The sequence below is a fragment of the Gadus macrocephalus genome, chromosome 17 (genome assembly GCF_031168955.1).
Source record: "Gadus macrocephalus chromosome 17, ASM3116895v1".
In the NCBI taxonomy this organism is placed as follows: Eukaryota; Metazoa; Chordata; class Actinopteri; order Gadiformes; family Gadidae; genus Gadus; species Gadus macrocephalus.
Window position 1 is genome coordinate 3,621,474 of NC_082398.1, and position 16,190 is coordinate 3,637,663.

Genomic DNA, 16,190 nt, shown 5'->3' on the forward strand with positions numbered 1-16,190 from the left:
TGCGTGTGTGTCCTCCCTAGAAGCGTTCCTGACCAAATTGGGAACCGCTGACATCAGCAAGTAGATGGTATCTGGGATCTCCAATATCCTGTTACTTTTGCTCCCACGGTTTCATGAGACAAATAAGGATTTTATTACTTCTAGCATATTAAAGGCTTTTATGACATTCCCTTCCATTATCGGTTTCTACAATAATCACGCACACTGCAAAAACGCCCACATGAGCCTATTTATATTCTAGAATCCACAGGTTTTTAAAGTCTGCAAACAGCTACAAATAATAGTTCAGGGTAATTATGGACGAATCCAGGATTTGAAAGCCTGCGTGACGAATGATAGAATTGACGATGATAAGAGTAATTTGTTGTTTATCGGCCCATATTTGTGTGTTTGTATTTGCCTGGCCCTTCTTATCTAAAGTACAGGAGGGGGAGAGGGACAAATTTCCCGACCAATGTGACAACCCTGCCAGATCGGGCGGGAATCTGGCCAAACCTAGCAACGCTGTTTGCATCCCTGGAAGGATGAGCTAATCCAAACCTCGTCTCCCCCATAGCGAACGTTCACCACTCCTTTGTGCGTCAGTGAACTGTATCCGATTTCAACCCGGGAGGGGGGATTGCCCCTGCTGTAGTAGTCTATCTACACTGCTCCCCCCCCCCCCACCCACCCACCCCGCAGGTTTCCTGGGCCCTGGCACTACGACGTCTCTTAGCAACCAAGCCACTGACGAGTCATACTTTCCTGATTTCACAGCAAGGTAAGAAGCAATGAGTCTTCATGAACAAAGGCTTGATCCAAACCCCCCCAAAATATGTATATTTGCGTTGTACGCGGATGCTCATGGTAGCCTACATGTTTGAGCTTTATTAGGCACCTTTAGGCTATAAGGTAATACATGGATAGATATTTTTTGCAATTGCCAGGCCATGACGCAACATCCTCTATGAACTTTGACATTTTAATTTCTACTTGGTAATTGGTCAAATATATCTTAACATATCCACAAGTTCATATGCTGCAAGAATGAGGTGTAAACCTTCTGCAATCTCGTCTTGCAATTTAAAGAAAATGAGAATAGAATAATCCCTGTGATGCTGGCCACTTCTAACATGCAATCTCCTTGATCATCTGTGGTTTATAATGCCATGAAAGGGTACTGGGTGCGCTATGGGGGTCCAGGTCTGCGATCGATTCTCTGTGTGTGTCTGTTTGATTGATGGCTCAATCTAGATAATAGTGTTTGTTACAATTTATGTGTCAGCGCTTTGGAACCGAATAACAACTGGTACTCTTGTTTGGAACTAATACGGCATGTTGTTGTTTTTCTCATTGTTTTACCCGGACAACATTTGTTATGTTTAATTCACTGTGCTTTACTATCAGGTGTATGGTACCAATGTACCATACCGAATAAGTGGCTCCAGGCTGACCCCTAGTGGCCGAATGGTCTCAGTGCAGATCCGTAGTCCGTGAAACGAAGCTTTTATTTTTGAGCGTTAAGCGAACCAAGGTCATGAAACCTTGTGACGACATTTGTGAATGAATGCATTGCTTTGTGCACATCTTTCCAACAGTCATGGGGTGTGTTCGAATATCCACATGCGACGGTCTGTCTCCCCAGGCATATTCAGTTTGAGGTCACACTTGATAACACTAAAGTTTGATATTAAATTCTAAATGTATTGAATCCGATATTGTAACTTTCATATATTCCTACCACGTTCAGTCTCTGCATGTCTTGTGTTGTAGTTGCCACTATGGCCATATCAGTGGTTCCCAAAGACTGGGAAAGATATATCGTCTGAACTATTTTAACATTTATGTTGGAAAGAAAGTAGAAGCTGCCCTTGCCCTCAAAACTGTGAGCAATATGCATAACCAATATACCAAACCCTAGTTCCTGCTATGAATTGGTCTTTGATGATTGGTGTTGAGGCCCGAGAAAATGCTGAAGACAGCATAGGAATGCTGGGTCAGTGTGGAGCTGACTGGGAGTGTTGAGGTACCTACTTCAACACTAAATCAAATGGGCATGTTGGCATGTCAAACTGCTCTGGATAACAGTAAAGCCACTGTTATTTGTGGGCTGTTGGTTCAATGACGCACGTCTCGCTCGCTGCCCAAGGGATCCTCGTCGTCGCTAATGTTGTATATTGAGTATACTTACTATTAACTAGACTGCCACAGACTTTACTCATCACTTATTTATTGAGAACCCGAAACCGCGGCTCCCCTCCTGTGTGGCGAGTCGACCATACATTCACTGGCTACCTCAGGATAGAGCGGTAGATTACTTTACACACAGCGAGGGCACTATACTGCCCCCTAGTGGGCAGATGTCAATATCACACTACAACAGAAGCATTCTTCTATGGGGTGTGGTTGAACAATTGCAGGTAACGGCGCATCAGGTGTGTGGGAATCATTTAGGCTACAGATTAGGTTGATCGTCTTGACACATCCTAAGCAAACCATTTGTAACAAGTTGAAAAGACCAATCCGGGTTGATAAGGACTGATCCCTAACTGGGATTTGGTTAATTGATTAAAAAGCTTACCCAGAATCCAGCTCGAACTGGTCTGACTCGGGGATCAACTGTTTCACTAGAGATACAAGAGGTAAAGATATATTCTCCATACAATAATTTTGTTCTGCCAATGTTGGAATATGTTAGACGTTTTTTTTTTTTTTTTTAGAAGAGCTTTACACAAAAAGCCGAATTTAAAACAACGTTGGTGCAATCTGACGAATGCTGTCCTTTTATTTAGCCCACCCTTATTTTATAAGATTAATAAAAGGATCAATACGTTTGTAAATGAGAAGCCACTTCAAAAACACGAAAAAGAGTCATGAATGTTTATTAGTTTTGCACAGTGCAGTTTCATTTAAATACCCTACTTGTTGGAAACGCTACACTAAATACAATTGTTGTACAATCAGTGCATAAAGAAATATAATTTAGCTAGGAAATCTTTTCATCCTTCGATTTCAACTGCTGAGGAACGTACAACCTTGATGCAAAAAAAGTCCAAGTCAAACACAAACAACCGATTTGCGATTGTTCCCTTAATATTTGCATAAGACTAAAAAACAATTTTCACTGACCTAAAAGTCTCACGTTTATTTTTGGGCTTCCTTTTTTTTTCCCTGTACCTCGGAAGCACTGAACTTGGTTATAAAAAAAGAAGAAACAAAGTAACGCTGAAAGAAGTCCTTTATCACAGAGGTGAAACAGTATGGAGTGACGTTAATTATAGGCACTGGAATGTCTACACACCATAATTAACTTAATTAAGTTTACGGACCCTACTATTCCACCTCAGATAAAGGCCTATATTCTTTCAAATGTGTAACTGTATTTAATATCTGCTACTTGACCCACATGTGAGTCAGAAATCACGAGTGATTCGAAGGTTTCTAGCCAACAACAACACATTAAGTCAATGTTAGCACTCGTTGCAACAGGCAAAAACAACCTTCCTTGTAGCGTTTCAAACTTCTGGACCCTTTCTTTTAATCAACTTCAAAAAAATCCCATCATCACGCCAAAAGACACACCACCACCACCACCACCACTACCACACACACAAAAATGCAGTAGTAGTAGTTACGCAACTTCAGTTAGTGCAACAACAAGAAAGAAAAGAATCACAGATGATTGAAGTATATTTTGCTATTTTTTTTTGCTAAACAGGAACTTTTGGATATCTGGAATGGAAACGGTAGAAGCACAATGCAGGAATGTAGGCTACGATGAGGGTCCAAGTGGTCAGGTCTGCTAATGACAACAGAAGCGTTGAGCAGCGTTCGCTACTTGATTATACATCGCTAAACTCTAATTGGGGGCTGCAAATTAATCAATTAGACAACACACCGATGACACGCGCATGCGTGGCATTTGAGACGTACGGGGATTCTCCCCAAAGCCCTTAATTAGCAAGGACAAATTGTATCAAATCTAACTCGATGCATAAAAAAAAAAAAATGACAATAAACCCAACAACCTTGAAAAGCATTCGTTAACGCTTTCGTATTTCTTTTTTTAAACTCTCCCTAACCCTACTGCCTCCAATAAAAAACAACACACAACGTATGTTCACTGGCCTACACTTCCACACAACACACACAGCCTTAAAGGGTTCAGTGTCTTCTAGTAAGGCTATGGTCTATTTATGTTTTATTTATTTTTTGTTAGTTTTGTTTATTTTTGAACGCCTCATGCTCGTAGCATAAGCGCTAGCTCCTAGCGGCGGCGGTGGCGGCGTCTGGGGCGGGGGTCATGGGTCGGGGTGGCACCGGGGGGGGGGGGGGGGGTTCATACGTCTCCGTCCTCGATGCGGGCCAGCTGCCTCTCCAGAATCTCTATGCGCTGGGACTGGGCGAGCACCACCGTGCGCAGAGCCTTCATCTCCGCCAGGATCTCGTTCAGCACGTCGTCCTGGGAGGGAGGGAGAGCGGAACGTCAGAGGGGCGCATCAGAAATAATCAAATTAATAATAATAATTAAAATGCACAGAGTGGGCTTTGAGGTTTGAACCCAGAACGTTCAGACTGGGAAAAAAAACAGTGCCCTGAGCACAAGACCACCCTGCCCCCCCCACATCACCTAGAGGCGCTTTTCCAAATTGTTTTAGCATTGCCTTTAGCTTACAACCCTAGACGTACTATATCGTGCCCCGACCGCGTGAACATCATGAATGGTTGTTCTATTCTATTCTATTCTATGATTGGTTGGTCGGTCGGTCGGTCGGTCGGCGGGGTCCGTCTCCTACCTCTTTCTTCAGTCGGTCCGCCGTCCCGTCGGCGGCGTTGCCCCGGGTCTCCCCTTCCGTCTCCCTGGCGACGGCGGGGGCCGTGGGCGTGGCGGTGGGGGCGGCGGCGGCGGGGGCCCCGGCCCCGGAGTCCTGGGACGCCAGCTTGGGCCGGCCCCTCATGGTGTCCCGGTGCTTGGAGGGGGGCACGGCGTAGCCCCCGCTCAGGGACACCAGCAGGGGCGGGGCGTCCTGGCCCGCGATCCACTCCTCGGCCAGCAGGGAGGGCTCCAGGCCCGCCGTGTCCGGGTACAGGTCCCCCTGGAACAGGTCCGACTGCGGGACAGGCAAACGGACACGGGTGAACCAACAGGAAGGAGGTGGAGGAGATTGGGACGTGGCTGCTTTGAGAGTGATTACGTGGTCGTTAAGAATCTGCAAGCTCGTTGAACCTTTGTTTAATCTTAAACTTTGTTTAATTTGCTCTGGCGGATGCGTCCGGCCCATATGAGATAAACGGTTCTGATTGACCCGGCCTGGACCGGTCGTCTTATTGGTTGAATAAGACGACTGTACAGCGGAGTAGCCTATGGAAACGCAGATTGAGGAATTTTCATATACAGCCAAAATGGCTGCGCTGACTGGTTGTAGGATAATCAATTGGTCTGGTGATGCCAGGCAACACAGGCTTTTTTGTTGGACAGACAGACAGACAGATAGACAGACAGACAGACAGACAGACAGAGGGAAACACAGACAAGACAGAGGGACACAGAAATGACAGAGACAGACAGACAGACAAAGGGGACTGACGGACAGTCAGGACAGAAAGACGGACGTACTTTGCGTGGCACGGTCATGGAGATGGGTTCGATCTTCCTTTCGTGGACCTTGTAGAACCTGCAGGAACGGAAGGCACGGGCGTGAAACCGTGTCGCATGAAAACGTACACCGATATCGATCGTTTACGACTGGATTACTCGGGAGAGAAAAACAACATCCATCGCAAAAACAAAACCCGAGCGTCAGCGCAGCGGTCGTTGCACCAACCTGGCGATCTCACACTTGTTGACATCCAGGCCTCTCTTGCTGACGTAGCCGGCCCCTCGCTGGGGCTCCTTGCTGCTGTACAGGTTCAGGAAGTGGACGTAGGGGGACTCGTCCGTCACCTCAAAGTAGCGGATGGTGCAGTCGCCCTGGAGACGAAAGGCAACACACGTGGTCGGGTGGAGAACGCAGAAGGGGGAGGGTGAGGGTGAAGGGAGAGGAGCAGTTATCCAGTGTTTACAAAGCGTGGGGGTCGCTTTTCTAAACATTGTGGATCTTTCCTTTGCAATACATATTTTGACCACAAGGGGGCGGTGCAGCCACCCTTTTTAATTAGGCCTTCATCTCGTGGGCTCACGTACTGCATATTGCTTTTTGGGTCAATAGCACTGCCCTGATAATTATTATAAGATGAATATAAAATAAAAGGCTAAATTCTGCTGGTTGTACCGGTGATGAATAGTTTTACTGATTTACAGAATCAGAGCCTATAAACTCACCTAAATTCATCACTAATGAATGCAAAAAATAAATGAATCAAAGCACTGCTTTGAAATGCATTTTCCCCACTATAATGTTAATTCCGGTTTGATCCTGTCTCCTCCTAGTTGAGTGTCGAGGTGTCCCTGAGCCAGACACCTCACCCTGACTGCTCCCGACGGGCTGGCTGTCGCCTTGCGTGGTTGACACCGCCGTCGGTGTGTGAACGAATGGATGCAAGTCGCTTTGGCTAAAAGCGTCGGCTAAATGCCCTAAATTTAAATGTAACGTGTAGGGAAATTGTAGTGAAGGACCAGGAACGTTCATCTACATCCAATTTAGCTCATCTCACGATGCCTATTGTGCATTGGGTCTGGATGGTTGCCCCTTTTAGAAACGAATCCCCAGAAAGCCAAATTGGTGAAAGACTGATCCAGGACTCTCAGGTGTGTAAACACAGTGTGCCCTCCTGAGAACCCTTACCTTCCCACATAGGTAGACCATGTTGGTGTCGGGGTCGTAGAAAGGCAGCAGCACGCCATTACTGGTGTCCATCTCCTGCATTGCCATCGGCTCGGTGAGATCTTTCTGTTGAAAAAAACAAAAAGACATTCCATCTGATTCCTAAACGTTCCCCTCCGTCTCCACTTAGAACGGAAGAGCGTCATCTAATAGAACGTACTGCTGCGTCTAATGGACCGATCCGACGGGAAGTCGGACAGGAAGTCGGACTTACCGTATCCCACAAGGCCATCTGTCTCTCGCTCATGCGGCTGAACCCGGTGGTCAGGATCTTTCCGTCGGACAGGAAGACGGCTCTCATTGGCCGCGTGCCGTCGTGGACCTTCTCCCTCACCTACAGGGGGTACCGCGTCGGAACGCAAGAGCAGAGCGCCATGTTAGCATTCAGTCAGCGCCACGTCAGAGCGCAAGAGCAGAGCGCCATGTTAGCATTCAGTCAGCGCCACGTCAGAGCGCAAGAGCAGAGCGCCATGTTAGCATTCAGTCAGCGCCACGTCAGAGCGCAAGAGCAGAGCGCCATGTTAGCATTCAGTCAGCGCCACGTCAGAGCGCAAGAGCAGAGCGCCATGTTAGCATTCTGTCAGCGCCGCCCGCGTCAGAACGCAAGAGCACTGCGCCATGTTAGCATTCAACCGATCAATAAGCCCTCTTAACAAATCCATGGTGGCGTGCTGCCCAGGTTTGCAAAATGAACGGAAAAATCCGCTCATCGCCACGAACAATCGCAAATCACAACATCGGGTTGTACGGGCGTCTACGACGGGACGGGACGGGGGGGGGGACGGGGGGGCGTGCCTTGAGTACGGTCCCGCGGCGTGGGTCGATGACCCTCAGGGCCTTGTCCTTGGACACGGTGCAGACGGCGCTGCCGTCACGGTTCCAGCACGCGCTGTAGATCAGGTCGGGGTGGGCGTCGCTCAGCTGATACACCAGTTCGCCGGTGCCAACGTCCCACACACACATCACGTTGTCACAGCCTGGAGGGGGGGGGGGGGGGGGAGAGAGAAACAGAAAGGTGAGGGGGAGGGGGAGCTATTGGAACTGGGTGAAAGCGACTTCACAGGAGAGAGGAGAGAGATAGAGAAAGAGAGAGGGAGAGAGATCAAGGAGAGCGAGAACAAAGGAATCAGAAAGGTGTGAGGGGAAAGCATTGGAGCGGGGGGGGGAAGCCACTTCAAAGTGGTCTCCTGATGTTCTGGAGAGCTCTACATGTATCAATCAAGAGTCGAGGGCAAAATCACCGTTCGTCAAACTGAACGTGGACAACGTCGGCACCTTGACAACCTGTACATCTGTAGCCATGCAGATTCAAATCGCTGCAGAAAAGCAAGGCCAACGTAAATGTGTATGCAAACCAAAACACCTGCCTGTAGTTGGTTTAAAGGCTGCACCTTGACCCCACCTCCCACCTCGCCCTCCTACTTTACGATGGCTGTTTGAGGCCCAAAGAGCTCTTTTCTGATACCCCCCGATTCACTCTTTTAATTGGCCCAGCTCCTCTCTAGACCAGGGACTTTGTATGTATCCTGCTATAGGAACGCAAATGCACTATGGGACATCCTGAGTACAGGATCTTTGTTCTGCTCCTAGATCTAACTGGCGATTAAGTCAGCCATTCATTCATTCATTCAATCATTCATGGCCTTAATGGCTTTAAGCATTTTAGCACACTTTATGTTACGCTTCTTAATGAGATCTTTCCACTCCGTTTTATTATCTAATACATACTTTATTATGTATGATCTTATTATATATTAATTATATTTATTTTATTATTTTTATAAGCCTCTCACCGGTTTCTCCCTACTCACTGCTGACGATGTTATAAACTACTTCTCTATATCCTTGCAGTGCACATGAATCACACACTTTCAGTAAGCAGGCCTGAAGGTAGTTGTCGTTAAGTCTCTCAGGGTTAAGGATCACCTCCTCTGCGCTGACTGGGTTCCCTGGCTGACCCACGACTTTGTCAACAGTAAAGGAACGAAGAACAGCGACACATGCTTTGGCGCTCTCATTTCTCTCCTTTTAAGGAAGTGTGTGCATGTGCGTGTGTGTGTGTGTGTGTTAGCAAAACCCCAACCCTTTCTCATGATCCACAAATGAGCACAACTCAATGAAAGCCTTCGAGCACAAACACTGAGCATTACTTAATGGATCTCTTCTAGCAAAGCATTAACTGTGACCAATTGCTTTCAGGCTAACCGGTAGGCTTTTAATACCTTAACCGAGGAATTCTTGGGGAAGTGCTTGGTCAGTTGATGCATTGCTGGTGTATTCTGATTTATAGCAGGCCTTCAAATCGTCCAAAGTCTACAACAGAATGACGAGCAACTGAGTTTGTAAGAAAAGTATCAATTAGCAAAATTATTATCAGAAAAAAGGATAATCCTTTTCTTTTTAAACTTCAAAACACGGCATGACAATAGGCCCAATAAATATGGTCGTCAGGAAGTGACCCCGACATATATGGTCATCAGGAAGCAGGAAGCGCCCCCGACATATATGGTCATCAGGAAGCAGATCAACCTACCTGCGCTGAGCAGGATGTTGAAGGCCGTGGGGTGCCAGGCGAGGATCCCCACCCTCTTGCTGTGGCCCTCCAGGGTCACCAAGGGCTCCGTCATGGGCCCCACGAGGCCCCCGTCGGGGATCTGCCACACCTGGGGAACACGCAGCGTCAAACGTCCAATCACATGACCCTTCAAACCGATCTAATCTATCACTCGCTGACATTGTGGAAGAATAGTCTTGAAAGACGACAACATTCATTGATATATTCAACATCAGCTCATTTATGGATAACCCCACATTTAAAACTTGTGTTCCTTCACAGTGAAGGGTGTAGCTATGTCAAGTATGACGTCACGTCGAAGGTTTAAAAAAACGAAATTATTTTGTGCCACCTCCCCTCCTATTTTTTGATAAAAAGGCGTATATTCTGAAACTGCAGTTACTACAATAAGAACCACTGTTTTACTACCCCTGTTAGCAATCGCGATGGAATCCAAAATGATAAATAACGTGTGCGGTTTAGAGTGAGTCGACCGCCGCGCCCGCACCTTCACGGTGTTGTCCTCCGAGGCACTTGCGATGATGTTGTCGTCATGGGGACACCACTGGATGTCCAACACGGGCGCGAGGTGACCACACACCGTGGAGCAGGTCTGGTCGATCCTTCCGCTCTAGGGAACAGAGAGAGGGGAAACCCTTTCAGCGCGGCCCCAGCGGCGGTCCACACCTCAACCCACGATGATCTGAGAACAGTCTCCCACTCCAACCAAGCAGCGTACGGGCCAACGAAAACAGTTACGTCCTACACTCATTACCAGAACATGGGAATCTGTCACTTATATGAAAGGTAATAGGCCAAGTAGCAGGGGCCAATTAGTTAGCCTCTGCATATTTGCAACACGACTACTGGAGCAGGCCAGAGAGTAGAGGGAGGTTGGAGTCCAACCCCGCCATTTCCTCGGCGGCACCTGTAATCATCCCGTGAGCAAAAAGCCCTTACCGGCTCCTTAAAGACTGTATTTCGGAATGCATGTATTTTTGTGCGTCGCTCCGGGCGAATGCAGCTGCTAAACGCCAGCCAACCGTAACCGGTACTTTAAAAAGGGGACATATTATTCCACCAGGTGTCGAGTGTGATTAGCCGCTACAAGCCGTTCTGAAAGTCTGCCTCTTCTGACATCACAAGTGGGGGGGCGTGTTCGTCCACCTAGATGCATGACGGATAGATGAGCGACGTTTGCCACAGTCCACCGGGGGCCGGCCGGGAGACCGATCCGTCCTGCAGACATCTAGGTGGACACGCCCCACTTGTGATGTCAGAAGAGGCCGATTTTCCAAACGGCCTACCGGCCTACCACATCCAAACCTGGTGGTGCAATAACGTCCCCTTTAACAACATTGTCACACCGCTCATCACACACACACACACGTCCGGGGCCTCACCTTGGTGATGGGCACCACCAGGAAGGCCCCGCCCCCGCCGGACTCCACGATGACGGCGATGAACTTGGGGTTGACGGCGCAGAGCGGGCTGTCCCAGGTGACGCGCGACACGCGCACGTCGTCGATGCAGTGCTCCGCCTTCCAGGCCTGGGCGAACACATGGCGGAACTTGCTCTGCCTGACCACGCCCCTTCGGAACGACATGGCTGCGGGAGACGGGGGGCGCGACAGCGGTTGTCTATGAGTAGGGCTCTGGGTTCAAAGAGCTCAACTTCTGTGAGTAGGGCTCAGGGTACATAAAGCCTTGCATCTACGGTGGGGGTCGCTAACACCACCCCCCCCCCCCCCCCCCACACCCCCCCCCCCGGCTTATAACTGTTAATGTACCGAAACACCGGCCAAATACAAGCAAACACACAAAGTTAAGCGCCTCCCAAGGCAAACATCAAAGAATAACGCTTTAAGGTCAAAGCTTCATCTCCTCACCATAAGGTTATCTTAATAAAACATAGTCGCATTAGGGCACTTCTCTGCCTTTGTGAGAAATGATTACCAAAATAAAAGCCTCATTCAAAGCTTAGGCAAATTCTCCCTCCCATGACTTTAGTGTTGTCAGAACTCGGTAGCAAAGACTGCCTGAACCAGATGGTGGAGAAATGGTTCTACCTGGTTACAACTCACAATGGCTCCATTCAAAGAGGCGTGTAATAGTAGACTGTTGTTTACGAGCTGAGACTACCACATGTGGCCCGGTACATAAAAGTAGCAGTGTTTGGAGAAACACCTGTGTGGGTCGTGCCATGGCGCCTCTTTGAAAAGGGTCCATTATGAGCTACCTACTGTGCTCTACTTGAGTTTATACACACAGCCTGCGTTGAGGGGATTTCTCGTTATGTCACTCTGCTTCCAATGTAAACAGATGTAGTTAAAGCTAACTTGTATAATTGTAAAAAATAAATGTACAAGCAATGTACATTTTCATTGCTATCCATTGGGCCTTAGCTAAACCAGACCATCAACACTATTAGCTAAACAGGTTACTGTGCCACGGGTGGAATGCGTCTATACCACAGAGGGTACGGTAACACAATATTAAACCAAGAATAGGAAGGATACTTCAATCACACTTTGTACCATGTAGGATCACTTAAATTATTGCACTTTGTTGTTATTAACATTAATGTAACATACACATGATGTCACATACAGTAGATATGAGTTTATTTTCCTGAACATAAAATAGAACCAGAGGGAGGGCGGGGCATCGCACATGAGCACATGAGGGGGAGGAGTGTAACGCCAGAGCCAGGGGATGCTGCTGTAATGCTTGGTAATGTAAAAACTGTGGCAACATATTGTGCCTAAGCTTTGGCACAAGACGGCCATTTCCATAATTGCAAATTCCTAGTATTTGGAGAGGTGCAACAGTGGAAAAAACATGGGACATAGGAAGGAATTTGTACATTAGACTACACACGAACGGGGGGGGGGGGGGGGGGGCGGTGGTTGCAAAGAAGGGGTCCTTCAGGAAATTCCAATGCCCGTAACAAAAGAAGACGAATGTGTGCTATTTTGTCTAGGGCTGGTTAATCAAGGCACACAACAAAAGCCACACAACGCACGCACATCACTCAAATACAATACCTTGATTGAAAGTAGCTTATCTCTGTTCAGAGAAAAAAAGAGAGAGAGGACGAGGAGGAATGTGTGGCTGTGCACAGGGGAAGGCCAAATCAAATAATCCAATGTCGCAACCACCAGCAGTAACTTAATCCCTTCCTATGTGGTGCAGACTACAGGCTCCCACCGACCCGACGCGACCGATGTTAACACAGATACCCCGGTCAGCGGCGCGCGTCTAGCCGATCAAACCGCTCCGAAAAACACGAATTCCTCCGCTGCGCGATCCGATTTAGCACGTATCCTCCCGCGATATGTCTGTCGGGAATAAGGCATGTGTGGTCGGGGCTGGACAAGCTGACCTTACGGGGGTGCGTGTCGCGGTGTAAGAACCTACAAGCAGGGTGTGCGGTGGGATAGACGCGGACCGAGGGATGGGTGTGCACCGAGGGGTTGGTTGATGCTGACGGTACGCACTTCGCCTTCGTTCTGGTTGGATTGGCGTCGGGTTGTTATGGATGGACAAAAAAAAAATCCCGGAGACTTCCGCTCATGACAGGATATTCTTTGTTGAGGAGGCCGGCGTTGTTTATCTCACCGGTGGCTCTGCAGATTGGCTGGGTGTGGGAACAAAAGGATACCTGTAGTGCGGAATCCCATGGTATTACAGACCTAAATAAACAATACTTAATCTAATTATAAATAAGACTAGACCTTATAGACCCGTTTTGGGTGATATATTTGTACTAAAACCTTATATAATGTGTTTTTATTTACATTCTATTTCATTTAGATAAGGCAGCTGAACAAATTCGGAATGAGGTTATTCTCAACATAGTGCCCTTATAGTAAATCATTGCGTATCTAACGTTTTATACGAATGATTGGGGAACCCTTTCACATGGGTGCTTTTGCAGATTTGCATTTTCTGTACAATGTGATGGAATGTCTCTAATCCTTATACCATATCGCCCCCTGGTGGTGGATTCAAAAATACAACGATTTCCCAAACCAAAGCCTAATAACAGAACGTTTACACTTTAATAATTGTCTAAAGTAGTAAAAACAGCAAATGAAGCTTGTCGAAAAATACTAATTTTGAAACAATATTATTTGCGTTTTTTAGTCGTACAATGCCGTTCAATCTTGAAAATAACTGCCCATCATTTATGTTTTTGTATATTTCGAAATTAATATTTGATAGTTAATAGATGATGAAATCTGGCTACAAATTGAAACCTCTCCTCCCAATGCAACAGGTGGCGCGCCAAGGAAGCTGCGTGTTCGTCGAGGTAAAGCATCAAGATATAGAGAGGCGAAGTCACGCCCCTTCCGGTAGAGCTCATGGGACCTATGGGTGTCAATGGAGAGAAAATAATTATTTTCTGGTCCCAGTCTTTATATGCCCTGGATTACACATGTTGTTTGTGGATTTAAAGGATAATTTTTCATGCAAAGAAAACTAAACATTTTCGTGAAGAAGTTTGATAATTTTAGGTTTTATGTGAGGCCGCTTTGTGAACTACAGCTCTTCGCTGCTCTCGACGCATATGATATACGTCACCACACCCGCATTTGGAACTCGGCACAGAGATGGCACATAGAGATGGCACGTAACTAAATCTCTCCACATGCCCCGACTTATAGTGGTTTTCACCTCTTTCTATGCTTTTATCCTCGCCTTGAAAAAAAGTGGTGAAGTGGAGCAGAGAGATCGCCGTCTCTGTGCCGAGTTCCAAGTGCGGGTGTGGTGACGTATATCATATGCGTCGAGAGCAGCGAAGAGCTGTAGTTCACAAAGCGGTCTCACATAAAACCTAAAATTATCAAACTTCTTCACGAAAATTTTAAGTTTTCTTTGCATGAAAAATTATCATTTAAATCCACAAACAACATATGTGTAATCGAGGGCATATAAAGACTGGAACCAGAAAATAATATTTTTTTCGATCTCATAGGTCTCATGAGCTCTACCGGAAGGGGCGTGACTTCGCCACTCTATAGGGCCTACCAAAAAACATGCTGATTTTCCTCGTATCGAATCCTGGTAGATCCTAATTCGTTATGATCATAATATGACTAATGTACATTCATATTGTCAGAAACATGTCCAGATCCTTATGCAAACGAATAATAATGTTGTATCAAATATATATCGTATTGTAAAGAATGATAAATAAAGTTAGTCGACGTAAAGTGCCATAAATACCGTAATATACATCCTGATCTCGTCGTAACGAATCCCGGTCGTTCCTAATTTGTTATGATCATAATATGACTACTGTTCATATCGTCAGAAAAATATCCAGATCCTTATGAAAATGAATAATAATGTTGCATCAAATATATATCGTTGCCGGTCGTCGCTGTGTTCACCAATGAAACTAAACCATGCCGGTGTGTTTAGTGCCCGTTTTATTAAAGCATGAAGAGGCCATGTTAACAGTGATTATAGAGACGTTAATATCACTGTAAAACATAGTGTCTAAGTGATCAGGTTCCTTATAAATGCTGTCCAAGCAATAATAATTAATGCTGTCTGTTGTGCTTTGTTTGTTATGCATGGTAATATGAACGCATTTTACGCTCTGCATTTAAATTCCATACCATTTTGATTATCAAAAGCATTGACAATTAATACGAAGTTATGTAAAATGTATAAGCTAACCATTGTGATTAAGTAGGCTGGCATTATGATAAAGGGTATATAACTTGATTTGATTTTTTGTAACTTCAAGCTCCCCAGTGGTATATTGTATTTGAATAAACAACATTTGTATTTTGTCATATCAATAAAACTTGATTATAAATAAAAAAACAGCACAATCAACTCTCACTCAAGTGGTTTTCGTGCATTTTTGTGACTGGAACTGTACAAAAATGCAAAGCAGTTGCAACATATTGTTTATTTGATTCAAATTAGACATTACACCAGCAAGAGCAGTTTGTCTTATGATGACCCCTCGTCTCTCTAATAGCCCTTTCTGGGAAACAGTTTTCTTTGCACTCGGCTCTTCCCCCGTCTCTCCCGCTCCGATCTGTTGCCCTGCTGTTGGATTCAGAGCCAGCTGATACCGATCTGAGGTTTCAGAAGATAAATTGTTATAAATTCAAATGACCTATAGTCGAAGCAGACTTTTGGCATTTGTCGGATATGTTAACGTGATATCTGCCAATTTATTTGTATTGAAAATAGCCAGAAAGGATTGACTTACCTCGGAAATGTTGGTAAGAAGTGAAGTGAAGTGAAGTAATCAAATGAAAGGTGTGAAGATTTTCGTAATTTCGTAATTTTGTAATGTCACTCTTCAAATCAAAGTACTGAAGTGAAGTGAAGATTTTCGTAATGTCACGCTTGAAAAATGCAATTTTTGGTAGCGATACGAGCGCTGATTGGCCAGCGCTCGTATGGCCACGAGGTCATTCTTCGTAATAACAGCGATATACGATCGCTGATTGGCCAACTTTTGGTAGATGATACGAGCGCTGATTGGCCAATTTTTGGTAGATGATACGAGCGCTGATTGGCCAATTCTTGGTAGATGATACGAGCGCTGATTGGCCAATTCTTGGTAGATTCGAGCTCGACTCACAGGCGACTGGCTTCAAATAGAAACCTCTCCTCCCAATGCAACAGGTGGCTCCGTGGCGCAATGGATAGCGCATTGGACTTCTAGGCATTCACTAGCGTTGTGATTCAAAGGTTGTGGGTTCGAGTCCCACCGGAGTCGCATTTTTTGTTTTTTGTTTTTCAATGCTTAGCAAAATACAACAATGTAATTATATGAGGTTACCGAGAAATCTGCCCCC

At 46.1% G+C, this 16,190-nt stretch overlaps 1 protein-coding gene and 1 non-coding gene across 3 annotated transcripts; one reads left to right on the forward strand and one right to left on the reverse strand.

Annotated features, from left to right (window-relative positions):
- Window positions 1-2,845: 2,845 nt before the first annotated feature.
- Window positions 2,846-12,943, reverse strand: coro1b (coronin, actin binding protein, 1B). 2 transcript variants are annotated; one of them, XM_060076777.1, is made up of 11 exons: window positions 12,778-12,943; window positions 10,761-10,966; window positions 9,866-9,988; window positions 9,337-9,466; window positions 7,599-7,780; window positions 7,018-7,137; window positions 6,765-6,869; window positions 5,805-5,950; window positions 5,597-5,654; window positions 4,776-5,090; window positions 2,846-4,441 (listed from the first exon to the last, which is right to left on the reverse strand). In XM_060076777.1, the coding sequence occupies exons 2-11, from the start codon at window positions 10,962-10,964 to the stop codon at window positions 4,319-4,321; spliced, it is 1,506 nt and encodes a 501-aa protein (XP_059932760.1). In that variant the 5' UTR covers window positions 10,965-10,966; window positions 12,778-12,943; the 3' UTR covers window positions 2,846-4,318. The 2 variants fall into 2 exon arrangements, with proteins under 2 accessions (XP_059932760.1, XP_059932758.1); XM_060076775.1 differs by having other exon boundaries at window positions 12,405-12,943.
- Window positions 12,944-16,019: 3,076 nt separating this feature from the next.
- trnar-ucu (transfer RNA arginine (anticodon UCU)) lies at window positions 16,020-16,111 on the forward strand. The gene is given in 2 exon segments: window positions 16,020-16,056; window positions 16,076-16,111. It is a non-coding gene; the product is annotated as a tRNA-Arg (tRNA).
- The last annotated feature ends 79 nt before the right edge of the window (window positions 16,112-16,190 follow it).